The sequence below is a fragment of the Euwallacea similis genome, chromosome 14, assembly GCF_039881205.1.
Source record: "Euwallacea similis isolate ESF13 chromosome 14, ESF131.1, whole genome shotgun sequence".
Lineage (NCBI taxonomy): Eukaryota > Metazoa > Arthropoda > Insecta > Coleoptera > Curculionidae > Euwallacea > Euwallacea similis.
In genome coordinates, this window is record NC_089622.1 from 4,685,789 (window position 1) to 4,713,717 (window position 27,929).

General features: G+C 39.4%; 1 protein-coding gene across 1 annotated transcript; it reads left to right on the top strand.

Moving 5' to 3' along the window:
- The first annotated feature begins 13,040 nt into the window (after positions 1–13,040).
- Positions 13,041–18,020, top strand: LOC136413399 (uncharacterized). The gene is made up of 3 exons (XM_066396929.1): positions 13,041–13,949; positions 14,109–14,838; positions 15,001–18,020. The coding sequence occupies exons 1-3, from the start codon at positions 13,041–13,043 to the stop codon at positions 18,018–18,020; spliced, it is 4,659 nt and encodes a 1,552-aa protein (XP_066253026.1).
- Positions 18,021–27,929: the final 9,909 nt, after the last annotated feature.

Here is a 27,929-nt window from a genome sequence, read left to right on the forward strand (position 1 = left end):
TAGATGGGAAATTTGTAATTAGTGTCCTAATTTGTATTCGGCATTTTGGGATTCATACCATAATTTACATTCAGCATTTGTGATTCTTACCATAATTTATATTTGGTAATTTGTGATTTATACCGTAATTTGTATTCGGCAATTTGTAATTGGAAATCGTTTTTGAGTAGTTGTTGTTCATATTTATGTTTCTGTTCAAGAAACTTCAATTTCATTTCCTCTTGCGGCGCAACTGTAGCTAGAGCTCTCTTAATATAAGAATAAAAGGTTATGGCCTGAAAAGACTAGTAGATTAAAGTTTATTTTTTTGAATGAAATTTTTTACATGTATATTATTTGACTATTTATTCCAGCTATGTTCATCAGCGAAAAAAAATTGTAAGGGGCCATCTGCAACTTATTCTTGAAACAGAAAATTTTGATTTCATTTAGTCAACAACATCGACCGCACCCTTTGTTAAGTTATAAAACGTTATAACTTCCGGTTTATATTCTTCACCTGCTTCTTTATCGATGGTGTCAGTTTTATGAAAAGTAGACAACATAAGAACGTTTTTGGTTTTCTTTGGCACATACCATAGTAATAAGCAATTTTTACCATATTCAAATATACTAATTTTCAATAGCTTCCTCTTCCCAGTAATAAAGAGAGGAGGAATTTGAGGCTTATTTTTCAAAATTGTTCCTACCAACGTTAATTTATAATTGTGAAGCAAATCCTTTGCTAATGGCATAGAAGTAAACCAATTATCGCATATAATATTTCTACCAGTATGTGCAATTGGTTTTATCATACGCTTTACAACACTGCTTGCAGAATTATCCGGTTGGAAAGTTGCGGTTGTTTTCCAGGATATATTTTCAATTTTACAGTCTACAAAATGCGGCAATCAACAAGTGCAAACATCTTTATGCCGTATTTAGCCGGTTTACTCGGGATTTATTGCCCAAAACCACATTTGCCTCTAAAACCTTCAAGCATTTCATCAATGCAGCAATATTCTCCAACTTGGTAAGATCCGGAACAGTTTTCGACAAACTTATCAAACACCTTCTTTATTAGAGTAAGTTTATCAAGTGTTTGCCTTTCAGTCCGATCTTGAATTTTATCAAAGCGTAAAGAACATAGTAGGATGTAAAAACGGTTTTTGGACATGACTGTACGAAAGCATTCCGGAGCTGTACTATCCATAGCCCAAAGGTCTTCCAAATTAATATGGGATGACTTTAAAACACCGGTCAAGTGCAGAAAACCAAATAATGCTTTTACTGCATCTCAATTGGTACTTGTCACGTCTCTCTTGCGTGAATAGTTAGCACGCATTTTATCCAAGTATATGTTTGTACACTGGAAAATTTCACTTAGAGTTTCGGTGGTAAAAAAGAGATTCAAACAATCCAACGGGCTTTTTCAACTTTTAGCAGATCGTTTTACACCTGGTAAATGCGTAACCAATTTGTGATTCTTTGTGCGGCTGCTCTTTTGATATGGATGTACACCCCATCTTGTTCTATCGTCTTTACCAATATACGATAGTTCCCTTTCACGAGAAAATATATTTTCAGTATCATCCAATTTGGCAGAAACCTCAAAGTCAGTATCATGATCTAATAATTCACAATAATCTACTTCGCTGTCGGCATCGTTTTGTAAAGTGGCTTTATCTTCTTCAGATTCTCTCTCTGACGACCACCCCAACAATTGTTTTTCTTTCTTTGTATCCATAATTAATTCATAAAATGCGTGAACACACGAAATAATAGACGAAATAATTAAAATAACAAAATCAATACTGTATGTCTATACCATTTATTGTTAGTCGCATACTGAGCTCTGAGTTTAGTTAATTGCAGCGCCGGTAAAAAAAAGTGTGGTAAGGAGAAGCAAAGACATGCTTTGAAGGTTACTTATAAAATTTACGTTTTATATACTATTATTGAAGAATATAATAAAGCCTAATATCATGTTTTAAATATATTTTAAATTAGTGCATCTTAACTCGCGAAATGAGTGCACAGCTTAATACGCGAGCAATGGCAGGTTAAAAAAAAGTGTTAAACGCTCGTTGCAATATTCACCCCCGTTGTCATTGCAATATTTTTATTTTTTGCTCTGTTTGATTCTCAACCATAGAACAAAAGTCTTTTAATATGTCAGGAACTTCGTTTTCTGACTTTAAAAAGTAACAGAAAATCTTTTTACTGTTATCGTCCCAACAAATCACCTTTTAAGTTCATTATTAAACGTCAATTATATCTTGAGAATTTGGCATTACAAGTCCATCGTCAACATAAAGACCTAGATAAATGAGGTTTTAGCAAAATTGTCCAATAAACACACATTGGTCACCTTTTGATTGTTCAAAATTGTACGATTCCAGAAAGTTCACAAACTTATTATTCCAACAGCGCGATGCTTGCTTAAATCCATAAATACTTTTCTTTAGTTCACATACATAGTCTATTTTGTCTTTATTTTCATATTCACATGGTTGCTTCATATAAATTGTCTCTTTTAAGTCTCCATTCAAAAAAACTGTTTGCACATCAAAATGCACTAATTTTAACCCTTTTTCAGCTGCTAACGCAAGTAAAAGTCGGATTAAATCATAGCACACTACCGGCGAAAAAGTCTCATCATAATCTGTGCCTTTTTGTTGAGTATAACTTTTTGCCACTAAACGTGCTTTGAAACGAACACCTTTAACGTCGTTTTTCACGGTATATACCCATTTATTGTCAATGACTGAAGCATTAATTGGTTTTGGTGCTAAAATCTAGGTACTGTTTTTATTCAAAGCTTTAACTTCCTGCTCCATTGCTGTTTTCCATTTTGCCTTTTCTTCACATCGAATTGCTTCTTGATAGGTCTCTGGATTTCAAGTTGAGCAGTATACAGCAGGGCCATAATAGTCTGGGCGCTTTAGATGATTTTTGTCTCTCAAAACTCTGCTGTTTTCGTTTAAATTTTCTTGTTTTGCCTCCTCTTTGGCCAGTTGCTGTTTCACCACTTCTTATTCAATTTCTTCCGTGATATCGTCTTCAAATTCAAATGTCAACGGAATGAAATTTTGATTTGATTCTGACATGTCAGCTTCTTCATTTTCTTTAAAATTTACATCACAACTGACGTAAATTCTTCTTCTATTTGCATCCCATAATCTATAATTCTTTGAAATTCCATCATATCCTACAAATAAGAGTTTTCTACTCTTGTCATCCCATTTTGTACGGAGTTGTGTTGGTACCATCATGTATGCTACACTCCCAAATAGTTTTGTAGATTTAATTTCGGGTTTTATTCAGAAAAATGCTTCAATAGCCGACATCTTTGTTACCCGATTTATTATAACTCTTTTAAATATACATATATATACAGCAGTGTTTACTGCTTCAGACCACAATTCAGTAGCAATCCTTTTCTTACACAACATTGAACGGGCAGTTTATATTATGGTTCGTATTTCCCTCTCTGCTATACCATTTTGCTGAGGAGTATACGGTGCTGCTTTTTCATGTATAATTCCCTCTGATTTAAAAATTATTGAAAATTTTCATTTACATATTCAGTGCCATTATCGCTTTTGATAATCTTTAATTTATTGTCCATTTGCTTCTCTATAAAACTTTTGTATTCCTTAAATCGTGCAAAAACTTCCGATTTATATTTTAAAAAATATACATTTCTATAATCAGTACAATGATCTTTAAATACTATAAAGAAACGTGATCCACTGGGTGATAAAACATTCATAGGTCCACAAACGTCGCTGACTTGCAAGACTTACAAGACTAGAACGTAGTGTGAATTTGTGTGAAAGGTTCTTGAGTGTCTGTTCTTGATGACAGATTGATGAAAACTGCTTGTTCAGATCCTGATGGAAATTTCTCCTGGTTCCTTCACTCCCATTGGTTCGGCTTCATCCCTATGGGGGGTGTAACCGTTTCAGCCGACAAAGGAAGATGAAAGGACAATATACCAATTGACGGTAAATCCAATCTCTTCCTTGACGCACTGTCGATGCAATGAAGTGCGCCTAATGAGTTTATTATCTCCACGCAATTTGGGAATTGACCTTTGTCGGTCTTTCATTTTGCTTTCCGATTTCCAACATCTTGCAAACACCAGATGAATTTTAAACTAAAGCCCAATTCCGGCCAACAATAAAGATAAAAGACCTCTTGGGACTTCCAGGTTGTAAACCATTCTGGGATGGTCGCCCCGGTTTATAATCCTCCTTCACGCCTAAATTTTTGTTGAATTTAGGAATTCCCAAAAAGTCTGAATTATTTTCAGACACAAATGTTTGTTTAGCCAACTGCTTAGTCATAATATTTGCAATTTGGTTTTCACTTGGAACATATGGTATATCAAATTCCACCCTTTTAAACGAGTCATGAGTAAAATTAAATTTTATATCTATATGCTTGGTGCGCTTATGTCCTTCTGGATTTTTAATTAGTTTTATAGCATTGTCAATAAACAATGACACATTGCTATACTTTGTAGCATCAACACCGATTTCCTTGAGAATACGCACGAGCCACACAAGGTCTTTTGCTGCACTAGCTGCACTCATATACTCTGCTTCTGTAGTAGATAATGCTATGCATTGTTGTTTCCTGCTCTGCCATGATATTGCAGCTCCGTTTAGTTTGCAAATGACACCCGTTGTTGACCTTCTGTCTTCAATGTCTGCAGCAAAATCGGCTTCACTGAAGACTTCTAATTGTTCACGTGTATGATAGAACAGGCTAAAGTTCGCTGTGTCTTTGATATAGCGGAGGATTTGTTTTACAAGTTTAGAATGTGTTTCGGTTGGATTTTCTAGTGCCCTTGAAGCAACTTTCAACGCATAACCAATGTCTGGCCTTGTGTTTACTTCCAGAAACATCAAACTTCCTACAATTTCACGATATGGAAATTCTTTAATTTTCTTTTGTATTGTTATATCCGTCTGCCATCCTGGATCAATAGGCATGGCAACCACCTTTGAATCTTCCATTCCATATCATTTTGACGTAGGCCTTCTAATGAATAAAAATTGAACCATTATTCTGTCTTTCAATTTCTATTTCAATGTAGTTCTTAACGTTACTTGCAACTTTTGCTTTGAATGTTTTTCCAATCTTTTGCAGTAACTTTTCAAGTTCCTCGACATTTCACGAGGCTATTAATCTATCGTCAACATACAGCAACAATAGCATTTTTTCGTCTCTGTTTTTATTTATATATAAACACGGATCTGAAGAGCTTTCCCTGAAGCTGCATCCTTCCAAAAAACTTGTGAATTTGTCATTTCAACATCTAGGGGCCTGCTTCAATTCATAAAGACTTTTTTTCAGTTTGCAAACACGGGAGGTACCATCTTCAAATCCTTCTGGTTGTTTCATAAAGATTTCTTCTGTTATTTCCCCGTACAGGAAAGCTATTTTTATGTCAAACTATTTCAAATATAATTTTTCCGATGTCGCAGTACTTAATAATACACGGATTGTTTCAGATCTGGCCACTGGATTGAAGGTCTCGTTGTTATCTACTCCTCTTTGTTGTGAGTAGCCTTTGATAACTAGTCGCGCTTTGTAACGATCTACTATTCCATTTTCTTTGTATTTTGTACGGTATATCCATCGGTTTTCAAATATTTTTTTGTTTATTGGTTTTTCCACTATTATCCATGTTTCATTTTCCAATAAGGATGTCATTTCTTCGTTTATAGCATCCATCCAATCGTTACGTTGTTCTGAGGAAACTGCCTCCTTGATACTCATTGATTCATACGTCAAGAACGTGACAGGTATCCCATAGAAGACAGGTCGTTTCAACTGTAACATATCTCTTAGATTTCTTTGTACGAGTGAATTGTTTTGTATGCTGTCTTTTTCATGTTTTTCTTCCTGCACAGCTTTCTTCGGTTATTCAATTATGTTTTCAACTGATACTACTGTCGGTTGCATCACTTCGTTTTTGAAAATCACATCACGACTCACTATCATGTCATTACGATCAGGTATCCACACACGGTATCCTTCCACGTTCTTGGTATATTCCACTAAGTAGCCTTTATAGGCCTCCTTGACTAACTTACGCCTTTTTTCTTTTGGAATGTGTGCAAAGCATTCCGTACCGAAGATTTTAAAGTGAGAGACTCGGGGTTGCTTGCCACTCCATATCTCTATCGGTGTTTTACCAGGTGTCCTCGAAGGTCCTGTCGTGTTTAGAATATAAACGGCCGTGTTCATTGCTTCCACCCATAAACCTTTCGGGAGGTACTACTTTGAGTATAGCATTGACCTTGCAGACTCTACAATCGTTCGGTTTTCCCTTTCGATGAACCCATTTTGTTATGGAGTGTACGGAACTGTTACTGTTTGTTTTATACCCATCTTGCTTAACAAGCTCTTTACATTTCTAGTGACTTATTCCTTGCCACCGTCATGTTGAATTTCTTTAACGTGATCAGTGAACTACGTCTTTACTTCATTTAGAAACTGCTCTAGTTTTTCATATACTTGTGATTTATTTCGAATGAAATAATTTAATTCAAAATAAATTACTCGGTATTTACTAAAATCGTCTTTAAATAAGAGATAGTACTGTTTTCCGCCTAATGATTCCACATCCATTGGGCCGCAAACATCACTGTGAATCAATTCTCGAGTTTCTACCGCACGGTCTTTGCGATCCCGAAATGCTTACCTGTGATTTTCACCGTAAGCGCACCCATCACAAAATATATTGTCGGTGGTCAGTTCATATCCAAATCTTTTCATAACTGTTTGCACGTGTTTATTGTTTTGGTATCTTAATCTTTTGTGCTACAGATTTATCGTATCGTTGCTTTTTATTGAGACCAAAACATCCGCAGTCTTGTGGGAAGGTGCAACGACACGTAATATTATGCGATAAAGATATTCTGCTTCTTCTCCAACGGCCACGACTTTGTTATTTCGTAAAAACATACAATTCTTACCATTGTTTTTAACAACAAAATCGGCACCTCTTTTTACTGCAATTTTTACGAAAAAAAGATTTTGGGCGATTTTTGGCACATACAACACATCATAGAGAGTTCCTGCCAACCATATCCGTTGGCATACGTTTCGACATTTGTTTGTCCACTTCCATAGGCGGCAATACTTTCCCGTTTCCGACACGTATCATTTGAGGTTCCGGAAAAAACTTTAAATTCATTAAACCAGTCCCTACGGTTCATGATGTGATTTGTCGCACCGGAGTCAATTAACTAAATATCAGAGTTATTTTGTTCACTCCCGATTTCTATAAAAGCTTGTTTTTCGCCATAATCGTCTATCTGCGTTTGAGCACTTGTTTAATCGTGTATTCATGGTACCAAGATGTTGATTAGACGTGGCCTAATTCTTGATACGTCTAGTTAGCAATGGACTGAATGCTTTCGAAGGACTATCCTGAGTTCGCGGTCTCAGAGACACCGTATTCGTGCAAATGAAAAAAACAAATACCCTTTCAAACGACTTATAATTCTTCACTCGTTGGGAGCAATAAAAAAAATATTTATTTATTCTTAAAATTATACAAGTACGAAATTACGTTACACTATCAGTTACGAGCTTCAATCACGACAATTACACAAAGAATGCCGTTAACTTAAATCTACGCCTTTTATATAAAATAAAGTTTATAGTCAGCACTATTGTATCCGGGCTTTGCGCTTCCCGCGGTGGTTCGTGGAATCCGTGGATGGTAATTCCTCCCCCCTAAGAGTGAACTTCGATGGCATCATGGAAGGCACGTCCTGCCCTGTGGTTTCGGTGGGTGGATCCCGGTTTCGCTTTAATCTCTTCTGTCTCCATTTCCAAAGGGTTGATAGGCAACAGAAGGCTGCGAGGGCGTATAGTAGGATGGTCCACATGCTAGGGTAGGTGACAAGTTCCGTGTAGGTGATTGGTTGAAGCGGGTTGTTTATGGCGATCTTTTCTTCTAATTCGTGGAGGTCATCTAACTTCAAGTCTGGTAGGTGCAGGCTTAAGTTTAGATATGGCAGTTGTGCTTCTTATTTCCTCTAACCGAGAATTTGGACAAAGGTATCTTTCTGGCATTAGTTTTTGGCAGTTTTCCCTGGTGTACATGTAGTACAATCTGTCTGTGATCAGATACTTATTTCGGGACATTATAAACTTGAACTGACCTTGGTGTTGGACTGGGACTGCGTATAGATGAAAAATGTCAAAGGATCGGTTGTGGGCGATGGGAACATGTAATATATGGATGATTCGTAGTTGCGAGATGAAACTTTCTGGTTTAATGGTTTTGGCTATTATTGGTATGTTACTTTGTATGGCCTCTAAGGGTAATTGACCTTCATCCAACTGGTTTTGTAATAATTGTAATTCAGTATAAAGTTCTTGATTCGTAATTATGGCTGGATGTAGAACTCCCAATTGAGAAAATACCATTGAATTTTCGATGTCTTGCAAAATCGAGTCAACTACTTCATACATGTTTATAAAATCATTATTAAGTTCCACAAATAACATAAAGTTCCTCCCTGAGTTTATTTCGTTTAAATAAGGCTGTATTTGATTAATTTTTTCTCCGATCATTTTGTCATTTTTATATAGTTGCTGTAGGGTTTGATTAAATCGCTCGATCACTGATTTCGATAGTATCCCTTGATTCGTTACGTTTGTCTGAAGTATTTGTTGGTTTGTCTCTAAGTTTTTTATCAGGTTATTGTATCGGTCTCCGTCGACTGAATCCAAATTTCCCGAGATTAGTTTAAATGCTGTACCTAACACATTTACTATTCCTCGTTTTTGTCTAGAATTTTGGGGTAGTATAATTTCGTTTAATTGTCTTTGAACCTTTTCTTTTAGGAACTTTAGCATTTCAAGAGAGTTTCGGATTTTAATGGTATATTTTTCAAAGGGTTCCGATATGTTAGCGTGAGTCAGGAGATTAGCTGTCTGTAAGTGGAGTCGCTTTACCTGGTTTACTATTGGTTGCATGTCGTAGTAATGAATCAAGGTATGTACGTGATGAATAACTGAAGCTTTCCTTATCCTTATCGGGATTATACCAGGGTTGTCCGTCAGTTCTCTTGTTGCTCATGCTGCTACTGAAATCAATCAAAATTTCTTTTATCGGCCGTTCGTATACACACATATTCTTAAAACTATATCTATTTCTATATGTTAACCTATAATTTATATACATTTTTACTTAGTTTTTATCTTTAGTTTTGTTAAAACTATAACGTTTCCGGAGGGGTCTTTTCAGGTTACTCATATGAACCTTGCCCTGGTTCTGTATTGACACTACCTTCTCATCTTGGTTTATTGTATCTATTTTCACGGGGCCTTTAAATGTATCCCGTAACTTTTCTCTTCCTCGAGTCGCTACGTAAGCTGAGGTTTCTTCTTCAAACATGTTGGGTTCTTCCAAATTTTGATTTAGTTTACCAGTTCTCTTTTCTTTTTCATCGCTAAGCCTTTGATTTAGTTTTTTGTATAAAATTTTGGTTCTGTCTTTATGTTCGGCGACGTAGTTCGTCATTAATGGTTGGTCCTAGTCGATGTTGAAGGGGTCCTCTTCATTAAGGTGTCCTGTGATTACGTCGATTGGTTTGAATTTGGTAACTGAGTGTATCGTGTGGTTATACGCCATTATTGCTTGCTTGACCTTTCTTGTTATTGGTGAATCCTTTTGCCCTTGGTTGTTTAGTAATCGAACGTGTTCTGTCAATGTCGAATGTAGCCTTTCCACCGTTCTATTAGATTGAGGGTGTTCCGGTGAGCAAAAATGAATGTCCACCTTGTGGAGTTGCAGTAACTCCGTTACGACTGTGTTTTTGAATTCTGTTCCATTGTCCGTGATTACTTTTGTGGGGATTCCATGATGTGAAAAGAACGTGATTAGATTGTCTGCTATTTCCGGAGCAGTTGTTGAATTTAAAGGGTAGGCTTGAGCATATTTAGAAAAGCTATCAATGATCGTCAAAAATTTTGTTTTTTCTGGAGTGTAAGTGTCCAAATGGATGATTTCAAATGGTCTGCTGGCCGTGGGTGTGATGTTCATTTTTACTTTAATTGGATTTCGGGCATATTTGCTATTTTGGCATATTTCGCAGTGGTTAATGTACATTTGTATGGAGGTTTTAATATTGGGCCAATAATATTTGTTCTTTATCCCTTGTTCTGTTTCATCTATGCCTCTGTGGTTGGCCTTCCCTTCGTGATATGCCTGTATTGTTTCTTGCACTTCTGTTTCGTCTATTACATCAATTAATTTGGTCATGCAGCGCTTAAATTTCAGTGAGGGGTGCTTGAAATTTTTCGTTATTACCTTACTGAATTCAGGGTATAGGTTTGGATCTTCAAAGTACAGGGAGTACAATTTTTGTGGGTCCACGTATTCCTTAATAAATTTCATTATGTCGTACTCTAGATTGTTCTCGGATAACTGTAACAGAAACTTTTTCTTTTTTCCAAATAATGTTATTTGTTTCGTTTTAGCTGGCGAGTGGTAAACACGTGATATTACAACTTGATGGGCGCCGTAATTTAGCGCTGGCTCTTGCACTGGTATTCCCACGACGGGGTGTTGTTCGTCCTTGGAATGTACGGTATTTCGATCGTCAGCATTTCCGGCGTTCATCACCTCTGGAATTTCATTATTGTCACGTTCCGTGTCTGGCTGGGCTATAACTGAAACCTGATCTACATCCATTTCCTCTGGTTGTGCTCGACTCGTGGATTCCTCGAAATTACTTGTTCTTAGTGATTCGTTGAATTCTTTCATGTATTATACAAGGTTGCTGATATCGTCTGTTTCCTTCACGTGTATCTCGACTCGACTTAAGGCGTCAGCGTTCGTATTTAGTTTGCCTTTCTTATAAACGATTTCGTAGTCGAATTCCTCTAGTTTGATACGCCATCTAAGGAGTTTTGATGACGGGTCCTTCAGATTAAACAGCCATTGGAGAGGTTTATGATCTGTTATTATTCGGAATTTTCTACCGAATAGATATGGTCTAAAATATTTGGTCGCACATACCAAGCATAAGCACTCTTTTTCAATGGTGGAATAGTTTTGTTCCGACTCATTGAGTGTTCTAGATGCGTACGCTATTGGCAAGTTCTGCCCTATTGGTCCTTGTGATAGTACAGTGCCAAGGGCCACATTGCTCGCGTCTCATGTTAAATTAAATGGTTCATCTAAATTAGGATATTGCAGTATTGGTTCATTAGTCAGCAAATCTTTACATAGCTCGAAGCATTCTATAAATTCTTTGTTGTGTTTGATCTTTGCTCCTTTTTTCAGACACTTAATTAATGGTTTGGTCACTTTAGCAAAGTTCTTTATGAATTTCCTGTAATATCCCAATAGTCCTAGAAAACCTTTAATTTGTTTGGTGGTTGTTGGTATGGGGTATTTCCTTATGGCTTTGATCTTTTCCGGATTTGGTTTCACTCCCTCTGGCGTCACGATGTGCCCTAGGTAAGCAACCTCCCTTCTGAGGAATTCGCTCTTATCGAGTTGGATTTTAAAGTTAGACTCTCTAAGTCTTTTGAATACTGCCCTTAGTCTCTCCATGTGCTCTTGTAGAGATGTGGAAAAGATGATTATATCGTCCAGGTACACAAGACATTTCTCGTTTTGAATGCCCCTTAAAATGTTATCCATTACGCGCTGCAAGGTAGCTGGAGCATTTTTCAACCCAAACGGCATTCGGGTGTATTCAAAGTGCCCATGCTCCGTGCTGAAAGCGGTCTTCTGGACGTCTTCTTCTTCCATCTCGATTTGGTGGAATCCACTAGCTAAGTCCAGGGTTGTGAAGTATTGGCACTTCCCGAGCTTATCTAGTAGATCTGTTATATTCGGGAGTGGGTATCTGTCATCGATGGTATTTTCGTTCAGCTTCCTGAAGTCTACACATACTCTCCACTTTTGTTTTCCCGAAGCATCCTGTTTCTTTGATACGACCCAAATCGGGGCTGACCATGGTGAGTTGCTGGTTCGAATAATATTCTGTTCGAGCATTTTATCGATCTGATTTTTCACTTCTTGCTTGTGAACAAATGGATAACGATATGTCTTTGCATACACTGGCTGTTCGTTCCTTGTAATAATTTTATGTTTAATTTTATTAGTAAAAGTCAGAGGTTCTCCCTCTTTATAGAAAATATCAGAGAATTCGTTGCATAGCTCTATTATTTTCCCTTTTTCTTCTTGGTTCGTATGTTCCGTTCTGATTAGAGATAAAACGGGCAAGTCCGTTAATTCGTTATTACTTTCTATGTGATTAATACTAATTTCTGTTAGATTACTAAATTCTTCAACCGCGATTGGTTCTAAAATATCTAAAGTAATCGATTCACACGTATTATTTAATATTGTGGTGATGGCTTCACCATTTCTAGCTACGGATATCGAATTTGGTATCTCGCAGTTACCTATCCCAGTATAAGGGATTATTATTTCACCCTTTTTAATATTTGTTCTTATCCTTATAACTTGTTCGGTACGCAAACTTACAATAACAAAATTAGTTTGTGGTTTTACCTTATAATATTTTAAGGGTATGTGTGCATACGGGGTAATTAAGTATCCCGTATCGTAATCCAATTTTGCCTGTAATAATTTCAAATTATCTATCCCGATCAGCCCAGTTCGGTGCGAAGAAGCGTCCAAGCAAGACGTGTATGATTGGCTCCGGCGCAAATCGGCTCGTTACTGCGGCATAAATAGTGCGAGATAACTCTTTTTTGTGTCTATGGAAAGCGCGTGACGAGTACTTTGCTTTTAACCAAGTGCTTTGATAGTGCAAGTGTGATTTGGTGAGTTACAAGGATTAATTGTGAAAACAAAAAAGTCTGAGTAAGTCGTAAATCCCAATTTGCTTACAAATTTATTTTAGGCCTGAGTGCCATAAATCGTCCTTCTCAGGTCGAAAGCTTTTACACCCTCATAAAAACATCTGGGTACCATCCGTTTCGTTTTCTGGGTGGGAACTGTGCTGTTTGGCGCCAAAGTAATTATTTTAATTACCCCCACAATGGGTCCCATTGTGGAGGTAGGAACCTCCTGCTGCGGGGAGGAATCAGTGGGGTCTTGCTCCTCAAGAAGGGCCAAAAAGCACAGCCCCCCCCTAAGTTCTAGCTCCGGCGACTCCTCCGATTCGGAAGGAGAAGGGCGCCGGAAATTAGGAAAAAATGCGGCCGCAAAAAAAGCGGAAAAACCATCAAAAAATGAAATAGTCGAGGAGCTTCTCCTCCTCATTAACACCGTGTACGTCGAAGGGCATAAAATGATGGCTCTCGTGAAAGCTCACAAAAGCACTAAGTGTGAGATTAAGGAGTCCGCGCACAAAATTAAAATCTGTGCCGATAAAATGCATGACAATAAGATGCTTTTCGCGGATCAAATCGGGAAATTCTCCATCTCGCCCGGGAAGTCGATATCGGTCGCATCGGCGGCAAGTCAAACAGACGGCACTCTCGCGCTTGCAACGCGAGAAATGTGCGTGCAAACGGGAGAAGATTCGGCCCTAGAAAGTTTTCCGGACGAAACCTCGTTCCAAGCATGGAAACAAGTGGAGAATAAAGCGTGGTCAAACATGCTATATACATCCACCGAAATCGTGATTGGAAATCCCGTTGAGGACAACAAATTCCCGGATGAGACGAAAGTCGTTTTCGTCGAAAAAGACGATTTGGAAATGGACGCGAGTATCCAATCCCAGTTCAAAAAGCGATTCCCGGAACTAACGGAAATCGGAGACCTTGACATCTTGGAACGCGTGACCAAGATAAAAACTAAAACTCAAAGTAAATCTTTAGGCCAAAAAGTTGCGAAGGTCTTCGTGGCGGAAAACGAAAACGGAACTTTCGCGAAACTCGTCCAATTAAAATTGGAACTAGGGCAAGATAAAAATGTGGCTTTCCACCACATTAACGGAATGCCCGTAGGAAAACTCCGAAAGATGATTCAATTCATCTTCCGCGAACCGGAACAAAAAATTAGGCTGTTCACGACGCAGTCTAAGACGTCCGACGGCCGGTGACAAACCGTGCCAACTAAAAAACGCAATTTCGCGACGTATGCGATCGTCGTGAATAAACAGAAAGGAAACGCGGCGGAAACAATAAAGAAAATCAACTCGTCCCTGGGGGAGAATGAAAAAAAAGAGTCTATCAAGACAATAAAAACAGATAAGGAAGGGAACTTAATTATAACCCTCGAAAAAGACGAGTCGGCTTTGGAGGCTCTGGGTAGGGACATCGGAAAATCCCTCGGAAAAGACAACGTCCGCCTGCTCAAGGAACGGCAAGAGAAAGTATCCGTATTCATTAGAGGCATGGATGCATCCGCATCAAAAAAAGAGGTGTTAGAGGCCCTCAAAAATAAATTGCCTGATCTTAAGGAGGCGGACGTTGCGATCAGAGAGATGAGGCCCTACGCGAAATCATCACAAGCAGTCACGGTAAGACTGTACGAAAAACTCGCGGAAAAACTCCTTGAATCGGGACTTCGCGTCGGATTGGTAAGATGCCGACTGGAGCGGCATCTTAAGATTGAAAAGTGCCGAAATTGCTGGGCATACGATCACGCGTCGGCTCAATGCAAAGGCCCCGACCGCAGAAAGTGCTGTTTCCGCTGTGGAAAATCGGACCACCGCGGAAAAAACTGCACCAAAAAAGATGAGGAATGCGTCTGTGTTCTTTGCAAGGAAAAGGGTCACTGCCCTGGGACCGCGAATTGTGGGAAATTCCGCGACGCGTTGAAAGCCGCGCGACTTGAAGCAACGCGAGCGGCTCGCCGAGACGAAAAACAAATCACGGACCGCCGTCAAGGTAACAAAACGGACGAAAATGACGGTGATAGTGATGCAACAATCACATCGGAACGCGAATAAACGCCGTAATAAATATTAAAAAAAAAAAAAAAAGAAGGAAACTCCTAACCGTTCGTCTTATTTAGTTTTTCTTTAAAACACCTACCTCTCACAACAACAGGTACAGCTCTTGCTCTCTCTTTAAAGCTTTCTCTTTCCGCGAAACCAAACATCCACTACATTATGAAAATACAATTGAGAACGACTTTCCTACAAATCAATGCCAATCGCTCCATAAAAGCGCACGACATGGCCTTTCTTGAAGCAGCTAAGCGAAATGCCGATCTAATAGTGGCTAGCGAGCCTAATAAAAAATTATTGCAAAGAAATCCAAAATGGCTAAGCGATAATTTACAAAATGTCGCTATTTATGCTCGGACCAATACGGTCAAGTTTTCAAAAATTAAGCGCGGAGACGGCATAATTGTACTATTCGGAGAAGAATACACAATTATAGCCGGATACATTTCACCTAACTGCACGAAGGACCAATTCGATCAATACTTGAACGATTTGCAACAAGCCGCTGCCGGCCGACACGGCGAATTAATTTTAATGGGCGATCTCAATTCAAAATCGCCTGATTGTGGATCGACGACCGAAGACGCCAGAGGCGCGGCGCTATCCCAGATGTGTGTGGGACTCGATTTAGTGGCTCTAAACACGGGCGAGCCCACATTCGTCAGAAGAGAGCAGCAAACGTGCATCGACGTCACGTTTGCAAGCGAAAACCTGGCCAATCGTGTCACTAATTGGCAGATCTTGGATAATGAGCCGTGTTCGCCGTACAGACATATTTTATTTGAAATTGGCAGCAAGCCGGGAGGGAAAACACGACTGCAAAACGGCTGCATAAAGACAGAAAAGCAAAAATTCGTCGATACCTTCGGTGAACTTTTGACCCGCTACCCCGAGGTGAATAGCGGGAAAGAGTTATCGAAAATCATGCGAATAGCTTACCGGGCCGCGTGCGATGCAAATCGCAACGGTGCAACCGGCAGTCAAAATCCGTACTGGTGGACCGAAGAAATCGATAGTATTAGGAAGAATTGTGTAAAGGCTAGGAGACTTGCGCTTCGCGCCCGCGGAAATCGTAACGTCGCGGATGTCGATGCGGAAACGTCGTGGCAAAAATACAAGGACGAGAAAAAGAAACTTCAAAAAGAGATAAATAGTCGTAAAAAAGCCAACTGGGTCGAATTATGTCGTAAACTTGACGAGGACGTCTGGGGGGACGGTTACAAAATCGTCATGAGGTATCTCAAACCCGGAAATCCTTTCGAGTTGACGACGCCCAGAAAATTGGAAATCGCGGAACACCTCTTTCCGCGAGGCGCCGGCTACGTTCCAGGAAAAATCATGCCAGTCGTTTATACTCAGTTCTCGAAAGAGGAAGTACAAGCGGCCGCGAATAAATTAAAAAACGCAGTTGCCCCCGGACCCGACGGGATGAGGGCGGAAGCGGTCAAGTTCAGTTTTGAAGCATACTCGGATGTGTGGCTTGAACTGTTAAATCAAATGTTGGAAAACCAAGAATTTCCGAATTCCTGGAAGGTAGCCAAGCTAATCCTGCTCCTTAAACCGAACAAGGATAGCGAACAGCTGGGATCGTACAGGCCCATTTGTTTGGTAGATTCCGCGGCCAAATTGTACGAACACCTCATCAAGAATCGTCTCGAAGAGGAACTGGAAGCAAAATATCCGTTTTCCGATGTACAATTTGGTTTCAGAAAAAATAGATCCGCAATGCACGCCATGACGCGAGTCCTCGATGTCGTCGACGCCTCGAAAAATCGGCGCGGTCGCGAAGAAAGTTGGTGCGGTTTAATTACTCTAGACGTGAAAAACGCGTTCAACACTGCATCGTGGACATGCATAGTAAACGAGTTGTCGAGAAGAAACATCTCGAATTATTTAATAAACATAATTAAAGATTATTTTACGAATAGAATAGTCAAAATAGATAAAGACACCGAATTCAATATGGCGATGGGCATACCACAGGGATCGGTACTGGGCCCTCTGCTATGGAACGTAATGTATGACCCTATATTGGCCGTAGCGGTGGGCCAATCAGAGCGCGTCACGGCAATCGGCTATGCGGACGACATCGCTCTCGTCGTCTGTGGCTCCGATAGGCTCGAACTCGTCGACGAGTCGGAGGCGGCCATAAATCGATGTGTGCAATGGCTGACCGACCACTCGTTGGCGATAGCCCCGGAAAAAACCGAAGCGGTTATCCTTAGCGGAAAGAGGGATAGAAACAAATTGTTTTTCTTAATTGACGACGTTCGCGTGACGCCTAAAAAATCCTTAAGATATTTGGGAGTCGAATTCGGAGAAAACTTGTATTTTGCCCGGCACGTGAAAGCAATCTGCGACAAAAGTTTAAACAAATTAGGACAATTGCAAAAGATTATGCCGACGATAGACGGTCCGTCCACGCAAAAAAGACACCTACTTTACGGAGTGGTGCAATCGACGCTCCTCTACGCCGCTCCCGTTTGGGGAGGGATTAGGAAAATCAAAAAATACGCGCACATGATGTTGAGGGTGCAAAGAAAAGCACTAGTAAAAGTCGTGTGCGCGTATCGCACCGTCTCCTACGAAGCGGTGCAAGTTCTGGCGGGAATTCCTCCCATCGATTTATTAATCGAAGAGAGAACCCAGCTCAGCGTTCTTCCGCGAGTCACCAGGGCCGATAGAAAAGCGGCCCGAACCGCGACCATCCAGAAATGGCAAGATCGCTGGACGAGACTCGAAGACAAGGGACAATGGACCAAGAAATTAATCCCTGATCTCGAAGTCTGGGTTTCGTGCAAACACAGACGCCTGAATTATTACTTAACTCAGGCGTTTAGCGGTCACGGAAATTTTAGGACCTTCACGCACCGCATCGGGAAAACGGAACCGGATTGCACAAGCTGCGGGATCGAAGATACCGCGGAACATTGTATTTTCCGGTGCACTCTTTTTGAGACTCAAAGAAACGAATTGCGTATATGCGTGAACGCGCTAACTCCGAAAGCATTGATCGAGACGATGCTCGTAAGTAAAAAAAGCTGGGACAAATGCAGCAAAATCATTACTGACATGGTCAAGGTAAAAGAAAGGATGGAACGTACTACCACGGAAGCATAATCCTAAAATCGATCGGAAGCGTAATTATTTTCGGCATATTGTAGGACTTTCAATATCAAAGCCAAAGTTTAAATTAAATATTTAATATTAAATTAGTCACGTAAGTTTGTTTTCCTTTTTTCATTCACTACGTGAAAATCTTTTTTGTTAGATCCCTGTCGACAGTATAGTAGGTTTCCCCAAAAAAAAAAAAAAAAAACACCGGAGCCTCAGCCGATACCGACGTCATATCCCCAGGGACAGTTCCGAGTCGGTCGAGGGCACAAATGGAACCGAGGTTTTTAGTGGGTAGGCACCTAGGCATTTGCCCAGGTGAATCCCACACTACCCAGCCGCTAGAACAACAGACTGGGTGTCTTTTGAAGATTTTTGCCTCGTAAAAAAAAAAAAAAAAAAAAAATCCCGATCAGCCCATCAAAGATGTGATGGAACTTGAAGAGATAGAATTTCATTAGTGATTCTTCCGGTAGATTGAACAGTTTTGATGCCGGTACATTAGTACTGTACTTATGGGCTGATTGCTGAAATACCGTTGATACGATGAATGGTTTTGGTTTAATGAAATTTTGAAAATATTTGTTTGCTAACTGTTTAGTTTTAGAGAAACCTTGCCTGTAGGATCGAAGGACTGTAGAAAAAAAACATTTCTCCTTGCACTTCAGGATGATATAATTGGGTACACTTTTAAACAATAAGTATTGGTGATTAAGGGATAGTCGCCGTGTGGTCGAATCGTAGAGAGCTAAAAAACTCCCTTTGGAACCTTAAATACTACCTTCAGGGATCGGCACCCATAGGCGTACTCCAGGAGAACCCTTGTAGATAAAGAGGGTTCTCTTAATTGCCACCGTTAGAAACGTGGTGCTATGGCAAAACAAAACTACTTGAGAGAAGGTTGTCCCTTTCGAGGAACCATCATTATTGGGACAAAGGATTCCCCACATCTGGGCATTCTGAAATGGTGCCAATTTCTTAACGTTCATAGGCGTCGCCTCTGGGTGCGCGATAAAATATGATAAACTAAATTAAAGCTACTAGGTTGCGATGCAACCAGCAGTACTAATTCGACTTATGCTAAAGTGCTTATCTAATAACTATGTACAACCTTAAAATCAGTCCTGAACACTAACTTTGGGTTGATGAATGATCTAGTTGAACCACTATCGATCAAAAATTTTAAATTGTATTCCGGGAATATTATATAAGATAATTCACTGGCTGCTAAATTATTTAATTGAATGGTTTCCGGTGTTATTTGCCGTCGCCGTCGAGGCTCGTTGCATAAAAATTTCCGTCCACATCCTCCGTGAAGGAATGTGTTGACGCTACATTCTCGAAGTTGCGAGAACTATGCGGCGAACATTCGCACGGAAGTGTCATGTTACAACGGCGTGTGCGGTTCATCGCTCTGACGTTGGTGTCGTCTTCACATTCTTCCATTGTGTGATATAATTCTTCAACTACAAAGTTTGGATTGCGATTTGAGTTAAATGGCCTTTGTTGAAAATTTGTTTAGGGTTGAAAATTTTTAGATGTATTACGGGTTGACACGCTCATAGGGGTAGGCTTTGGTAATGGCCTATTTTGGTTGGATCTAAATCCGTTTGTGGGTGGTCTTTGCGTAAAATTTTGGGCATTGGCGAAATTGTTAGCTCCGAATGGGGGTGATTGTTGGCTTTGAAAGCTAGTGGGTCTGAATGGGGATTGTTGTGGGAATGAAAAATTGTTTGGTCTAGAAAAAGGTTGCTGTTGGAAATATGAAAAATTATTTGAATTGAAATTAGAATGATTGTTTTGAGATCTCCTAGAGGTTTGGTTATTTTGTCCCCTGGGATATTGGGGTCTTGTATGGATCTGAAAATAGTGGATGTTGTCCTCTTCGGTTATGAATTGTAAAGCCGTAGGGAGATTTGGGGATCACATACACCTAATTGTGGTACATAAGGGTTCCTTGAGTCCCGATAGAAATGTCTTCAGTGCCAATTCATTACAGCCATTCATACATACAGATCCCTATTCAGATTTTTCCCTGCTTCAGTTAATTCATGCGCACTGACATAAGAGCAAAGTAGATTTAATATATGCAAAATTCTGTCATAAAATTGACTCGGCGATTCGGAATTTAGTTGGCGGAGCATAACCAAATCCCTTTTCAAATATGCCTCATCTCTCTGGTCGGCAAAGTGCCTACTTAAGATATTTTTTAATTCTGCCCAGTCCGATACCTTCTGGGTTCCCAACACTAATTTTGCATTACCCGTGAGTTTGCCAATTATGCAATTTAGATGATACACATTTTGGAAGTGATTTGGTTGCTGAGCCAAGTAAAATGAGTCAATGACCGAATCACATATCGATAGATATCTTCCTAAATCATTGAGGTTACCGTCAAATTCAGGGATAAACTTCAAATATTCGGGTTTGAAATCGGCCATGACTGAACGCACACTTGTGTTAGATTTTAATGTACGTGAGACTTTGGAATTGTCGGGACTAGAGTCAGTTAAAGTTTCTACTAAGGTCAAGGTTTCCAACTGATTAAGTAACTGACCTACACTTGACATCGATTGTACTTACATTATCAGGATGATGCCTCTCAGGAACATATAGTTGCTTTCTTTCTATGCCTTGATTGGATCTGGTTCTGGTCCACTGGTCCAAGCTTCTTTTTCTAATTTCTTTCTTCTTCATTGGTTCGGTAGTTCGCGGTTAGTTCATTGATTCGTTAATAAGCCCGAAAACTTATCCGTTACGACTGCGCTACTTATAATTCTTCACTCGTTGGGAGCAATAAAAAAAAAATTTATTTATTCTTAAAATTATACAAGTACGAAATTACGTTACACTATCACATACGAGCTTCAATCACGACAATTACACAAAGAATGCCGTTAACTTAAATCTACGCCTTTTATATAAAATAAAGTTTATAGTCAGCACTATTGTATCCGGGCTTTGCACTTCTCGCGGTGGTTCGCGGAATCCGTGGATAGTAATTGGCTGGAAATTGCACCAAATTGATGAAAACGTGCCAAAATGACTAAAACAGGCAGAAGCGAGCGAAATCGGTCAGAAACGATCGTTTCATCCAGGAATTTGCTCAAATCGACCGATTTGACTTATTTTAGCCAAATCTGTCTATTTTGGCTTCAAATTGCACCATATTGATGAAAACGAGCCAAAATGACTAAAACAGGCAGAAGCGAGCGAAATCGGTCAGAAACGATCGTTTCATCCAGGAATTTGCTCAAATCGACCGATTTGACTTATTTTGGCCAAATCTGTCTATTTTGGCTAGAAATTGCACCAAATTGATGAAAACGTGCCAAAATGACTAAAACAGGCAGAAACGAGCGAAATCGGTCAGAAACGATCGTTTCATTCAGGAATTTGCTCAAATCGACCGATTTGACTTATTTCGTCCAAATCTGTCAATTTTGGTAAGAAATTGCACCAAATTGATGAACACGTGCCAAAATGACTAAAACAGGCAGAAACGAGCGAAATCGGTCAGAAACGAACGTTTCATCAAGGAATTTGCTCAAATCGACCGATTTGACTTATTTCGGCCAAATCTGTCTATTTTGGCTTCAAATTGCACCAAATTGATGAAAACGTGCCAAAATGACTAAAACAGGCAGAAACGAGCGAAATCGGTCAGAAACGAACGTTTCATCAAGGAATTTGCTCAAATCGACCGATTTGACTTATTTCGGCCAAATCTGTCTATTTTGGCTTCAAATTGCACCATATTGATGAAAACGTGCCAAAATGACTAAAACAGGCAGAAGCGAGCGAAATCGGTCAGAAACGATCGTTTCATCCAGGAATTTGCTCAAATCGACCGATTTGACTTATTTCGTCAAAATCTGTCAATTTTGGTAAGAAATTGCACCAAATTGATGAACACGTGCTTAAATGACTGAAACAGGCAGAAACGAGCGAAATCGGTCAGAAACGATCGTTTCATCAAGGAATTTGCTCAAATTGACCGATTTGACTTATTTTAGCCAAATCTGTCTATTTTGGCTTCAAATTGCACCAAATTGATGAAAACGTGCCAAAATGACTAAAACAGGCAGAAGCGAGCGAAATCGGTCAGAAACGATCGTTTCATCCAGGAATTTGCTCAAATCGACCGATTTGACTTATTTTAGCCAAATCTGTCTATTTTGGCTTCAAATTGCACCATATTGATGAAAACGAGCCAAAATGACTAAAACAGGCAGAAGCGAGCGAAATCGGTCAGAAACGATCGTTTCATCCAGGAATTTGCTCAAATCGACCGATTTGACTTATTTTGGCCAAATCTGTCTATTTTGGCTAGAAATTGCACCAAATTGATGAAAACGTGCCAAAATGACTAAAACAGGCAGAAACGAGCGAAATCGGTCAGAAACGATCGTTTCATTCAGGAATTTGCTCAAATCGACCGATTTGACTTATTTTTGCCAAATCTGTCTATTTTGGCTTCAAATTGCACCATATTGATGAAAACGTGCCAAAATGACTAAAACAGGCTGAAGGGAGCGAAATCGGTCAGAAACGATCGTTTCATCCAGGAATTTGCTCAAATCGACCGATTTGACTTATTTTGGCCAAATCTGTCTATTTTGGCTAGAAATTGCACCAAATTGATGAAAACGTGCCAAAATGACTAAAACAGGCAGAAACGAGCGAAATCGGTCAGAAACGATCGTTTCATCCAGGAATTTGCTCAAATCGACCGATTTGACTTATTTTAGCCAAATCTGTCTATTTTGGCTTCAAATTGCACCATATTGATGAAAACGTGCCAAAATGACTAAAACAGGCAGAAGGGAGCGAAATCGGTCAGAAACGATCGTTTCATCCAGGAATTTGCTCAAATCGACCGATTTGACTTATTTCGTCCAAATCTGTCAATTTTGGTAAGAAATTGCACCAAATTGATGAACACGTGCCAAAATGACTAAAACAGGCAGAAACGAGCGAAATCGGTCAGAAACGAACGTTTCATCAAGGAATTTGCTCAAATCGACCGATTTGACTTATTTCGGCCAAATCTGTCTATTTTGGCTTCAAATTGCACCATATTGATGAAAACGTGCCAAAATGACTAAAACAGGCAGAAGCGAGCGAAATCGGTCAGAAACGATCGTTTCATCCAGGAATTTGCTCAAATCGACCGATTTGACTTATTTCGTCAAAATCTGTCAATTTTGGTAAGAAATTGCACCAAATTGATGAACACGTGCTTAAATGACTGAAACAGGCAGAAACGAGCGAAATCGGTCAGAAACGATCGTTTCATCAAGGAATTTGCTCAAATTGACCGATTTGCCTTATTTTAGCCAAATCTGTCTATTTTGGCTTCAAATTGCACCAAATTGATGAAAACGTGCCAAAATGACTAAAACAGGCAGAAACAAGCGAAATCGGTCAGAAACGATCGTTTCATCAAGGAATTTGCTCAAATTGAACGATTTGACTTATTTTGGTCAAATCTGTCTATTTTGGCTTCAAATTGCACCAAATTGATGAAAACGTGCCAAAATGACTAAAACAGGCAGAAGCGAGCGAAATCGGTCAGAAACGAACGTTTCATCCAGGAATTTGCTCAAATCGGTCGATTTGGCTTATTTCGGTCAAATCTGTCTATTTTGGCTTCAAATTGCACCAAATGGATGAAAACATGCCAAAATGACTAAAACAGGCAGAAACGAGCGAAATTGGCCAGAAACGATCGTTTCATCCAGGAATTTGCTCAAATCGGTCGATTTGGCTTATTTCGGTCAAATCTGTCTATTTTGGCTTCAAATTGCACCAAATTGATGAACACGTGCCAAAATGACTAAAACAGGCAGAAACGAGCGAAATCGGTCAGAAACGAACGTTTCATCAAGGAATTTGCTCAAATCGACCGATTTGACTTATTTCGGCCAAATCTGTCTATTTTGGCTTCAAATTGCACCATATTGATGAAAACATGCCAAAATGACTAAAACAGGCAGAAACGAGCGAAATTGGCCAGAAACGATCGTTTCATCCAGGAATTTGTTGAAATCGACCGATTTGGCTTATTTTGGCCAAATCTGTCTATTTTGGCTTCAAATTGCACCAAATTGATGAACACGTGCCAAAATGACTAAAACAGGCAGAAACGAGCGAAATCGGTCAGAAACGAACGTTTCATCAAGGAATTTGCTCAAATCGACCGATTTGGCTTATTTCGGCCAAATCTGTCTATTTTGGCTTCAAATTGCACGAAATTGATGAAAACGTGCCAAAATGACTAAAACAGGCAGAAACGAGCGAAATTGGCCAGAAACGATCGTTTCATCCAGGAATTTGTTGAAATCGACCGATTTGGCTTATTTTGGCCAAATCTGTCTATTTTGGCTTCAAATTGCACCAAATTGATGAAAACGTGCCAACATGACTAAAACAGGCAGAAGCGAGCGAAATCGGTCAGAAACGAACGTTTCATCCAGGAATTTGCTCAAATCGGTCGATTTGGCTTATTTCGGTCAAATCTGTCTATTTTGGCTTCAAATTGCACCAAATGGATGAAAACATGCCAAAATGACTAAAACAGGCAGAAACGAGCGAAATTGGCCAGAAACGATCGTTTCATCCAGGAATTTGCTCAAATCGGTCGATTTGGCTTATTTCGGTCAAATCTGTCTATTTTGGCTTCAAATTGCACCAAATTGATGAACACGTGCCAAAATGACTAAAACAGGCAGAAACGAGCGAAATCGGTCAGAAACGATCGTTTCATCAAGGAATTTGCTCAAATTGACCGATTTGACTTATTTTAGCCAAATCTGTCTATTTTGGCTTCAAATTGCACCAAATGAATGAAAACGTGCCAAAACGACTAAAACAGGCAGAAGCGAGCGAAATCGGTCAGAAACGATCGTTTCATCAAGGAATTTGCTCAAATTGACCGATTTGATTTATTTTAGCCAAATCTGTCTATTTTGGCTTCAAATTGCACCAAATGAATGAAAACGTGCCAAAACGACTAAAACAGGCAGAAGCGAGCGAAATCGGTCAGAAACGATCGTTTCATCAAGGAATTTGCTCAAATTGAACGATTTGACTTATTTTGGTCAAATCTGTCTATTTTGGCTTCAAATTGCACCAAATGGATGAAAACATGCCAAAATGACTAAAACAGGCAGAAACGAGCGAAATCGGTCAGAAACGATCGTTTCATCAAGGAATATGCTCAAATCGGTCGATTTGGCTTATTTCGGCCAAATCTGTCTATTTTGGCTTCAAATTGCACCATATTGATGAAAACGTGCCAAAATGACTAAAACAGGCAGAAGGGAGCGAAATCGGTCAGAAACGATCGTTTCATCCAGGAATTTGTTGAAATCGACCGATTTGGCTTATTTTGGCCAAATCTGTCTATTTTGGCTTCAAATTGCACCAAATGAATGAAAACGTGCCAAAACGACTAAAACAGGCAGAAGCGAGCGAAATCGGTCAGAAACGATCGTTTCATCAAGGAATTTGCTCAAATTGAACGATTTGACTTATTTTGGTCAAATCTGTCTATTTTGGCTTCAAATTGCACCATATTGATGAAAACGTGCCAAAATGACTAAAACAGGCAGAAGCGAGCGAAATCGGTCAGAAACGATCGTTTCATCCAGGAATTTGCTCAAATCGACCGATTTGACTTATTTTAGCCAAATCTGTCTATTTTGGCTTCAAATTGCACCATATTGATGAAAACGTGCCAAAATGACTAAAACAGGCAGAAGGGAGCGAAATCGGTCAGAAACGATCGTTTCATCCAGGAATTTGCTCAAATCGACCGATTTGACTTATTTTGGCCAAATCTGTCTATTTTGGCTAGAAATTGCACCAAATGGATGAAAACGTGCCAAAATGACTAAAACAGGCAGAAACAAGCAAAATCGGTCAGAAACGATCGTTTCATCAAGGAATTTGCTCAAATTGAACGATTTGACTTATTTTGGTCAAATCTGTCTATTTTGGCTTCAAATTGCACCAAATGAATGAAAACGTGCCAAAACGACTAAAACAGGCAGAAGCGAGCGAAATCGGTCAGAAACGATCGTTTCATCAAGGAATATGCTCAAATCGGTCGATTTGGCTTATTTCGGCCAAATCTGTCTATTTTGGCTAGAAATTGCACCAAATTGATGAAAACGTGCCAAAATGACTAAAACAGGCAGAAACAAGCGAAATCGGTCAGAAACGATCGTTTCATCAAGGAATTTGCTCAAATTGAACGATTTGACTTATTTTGGTCAAATCTGTCTATTTTGGCTTCAAATTGCACCAAATGGATGAAAACATGCCAAAATGACTAAAACAGGCAGAAACGAGCGAAATCGGTCAGAAACGATCGTTTCATCAAGGAATATGCTCAAATCGGTCGATTTGGCTTATTTCGGCCAAATCTGTCTATTTTGGCTTCAAATTGCACCAAATGGATGAAAACGTGCCAAAATGACTAAAACAGGCAGAAGCGAGCGAAATCGGTCAGAAACGATCGTTTCATCCAGGAATTTGCTCAAATTGACCGATTTGATTTATTTTAGCCAAATCTGTCTATTTTGGCTTCAAATTGCACCAAATGAATGAAAACGTGCCAAAATGACTAAAACAGGCAGAAACAAGCGAAATCGGTCAGAAACGATCGTTTCATCAAGGAATTTGCTCAAATTGAACAATTTGACTTATTTTGGTCAAATCTGTCTATTTTGGCTTCAAATTGCACCATATTGATGAAAACGTGCCAAAATGACTAAAACAGGCAGAAGCGAGCGAAATCGGTCAGAAACGATCGTTTCATCCAGGAATTTGCTCAAATCGACCGATTTGACTTATTTTAGCCAAATCTGTCTATTTTGGCTTCAAATTGCACCATATTGATGAAAACGTGCCAAAATGACTAAAACAGGCAGAAGGGAGCGAAATCGGTCAGAAACGATCGTTTCATCCAGGAATTTGCTCAAATCGACCGATTTGACTTATTTTGGCCAAATCTGTCTATTTTGGCTAGAAATTGCACCAAATGGATGAAAACGTGCCAAAATGACTAAAACAGGCAGAAACAAGCAAAATCGGTCAGAAACGATCGTTTCATCAAGGAATTTGCTCAAATTGAACGATTTGACTTATTTTGGTCAAATCTGTCTATTTTGGCTTCAAATTGCACCAAATGAATGAAAACGTGCCAAAACGACTAAAACAGGCAGAAGCGAGCGAAATCGGTCAGAAACGATCGTTTCATCAAGGAATTTGCTCAAATTGACCGATTTGATTTATTTTAGCCAAATCTGTCTATTTTGGCTTCAAATTGCACCAAATGAATGAAAACGTGCCAAAATGACTAAAACAGGCAGAAACAAGCGAAATCGGTCAGAAACGATCGTTTCATCAAGGAATTTGCTCAAATTGAACAATTTGACTTATTTTGGTCAAATCTGTCTATTTTGGCTTCAAATTGCACCATATTGATGAAAACGTGCCAAAATGACTAAAACAGGCAGAAGCGAGCGAAATCGGTCAGAAACGATCGTTTCATCCAGGAATTTGCTCAAATCGACCGATTTGACTTATTTTAGCCAAATCTGTCTATTTTGGCTTCAAATTGCACCATATTGATGAAAACGTGCCAAAATGACTAAAACAGGCAGAAGGGAGCGAAATCGGTCAGAAACGATCGTTTCATCCAGGAATTTGCTCAAATCGACCGATTTGACTTATTTTGGCCAAATCTGTCTATTTTGGCTAGAAATTGCACCAAATGGATGAAAACGTGCCAAAATGACTAAAACAGGCAGAAACAAGCGAAATCGGTCAGAAACGATCGTTTCATCAAGGAATTTGCTCAAATTGAACGATTTGACTTATTTTGGTCAAATCTGTCTATTTTGG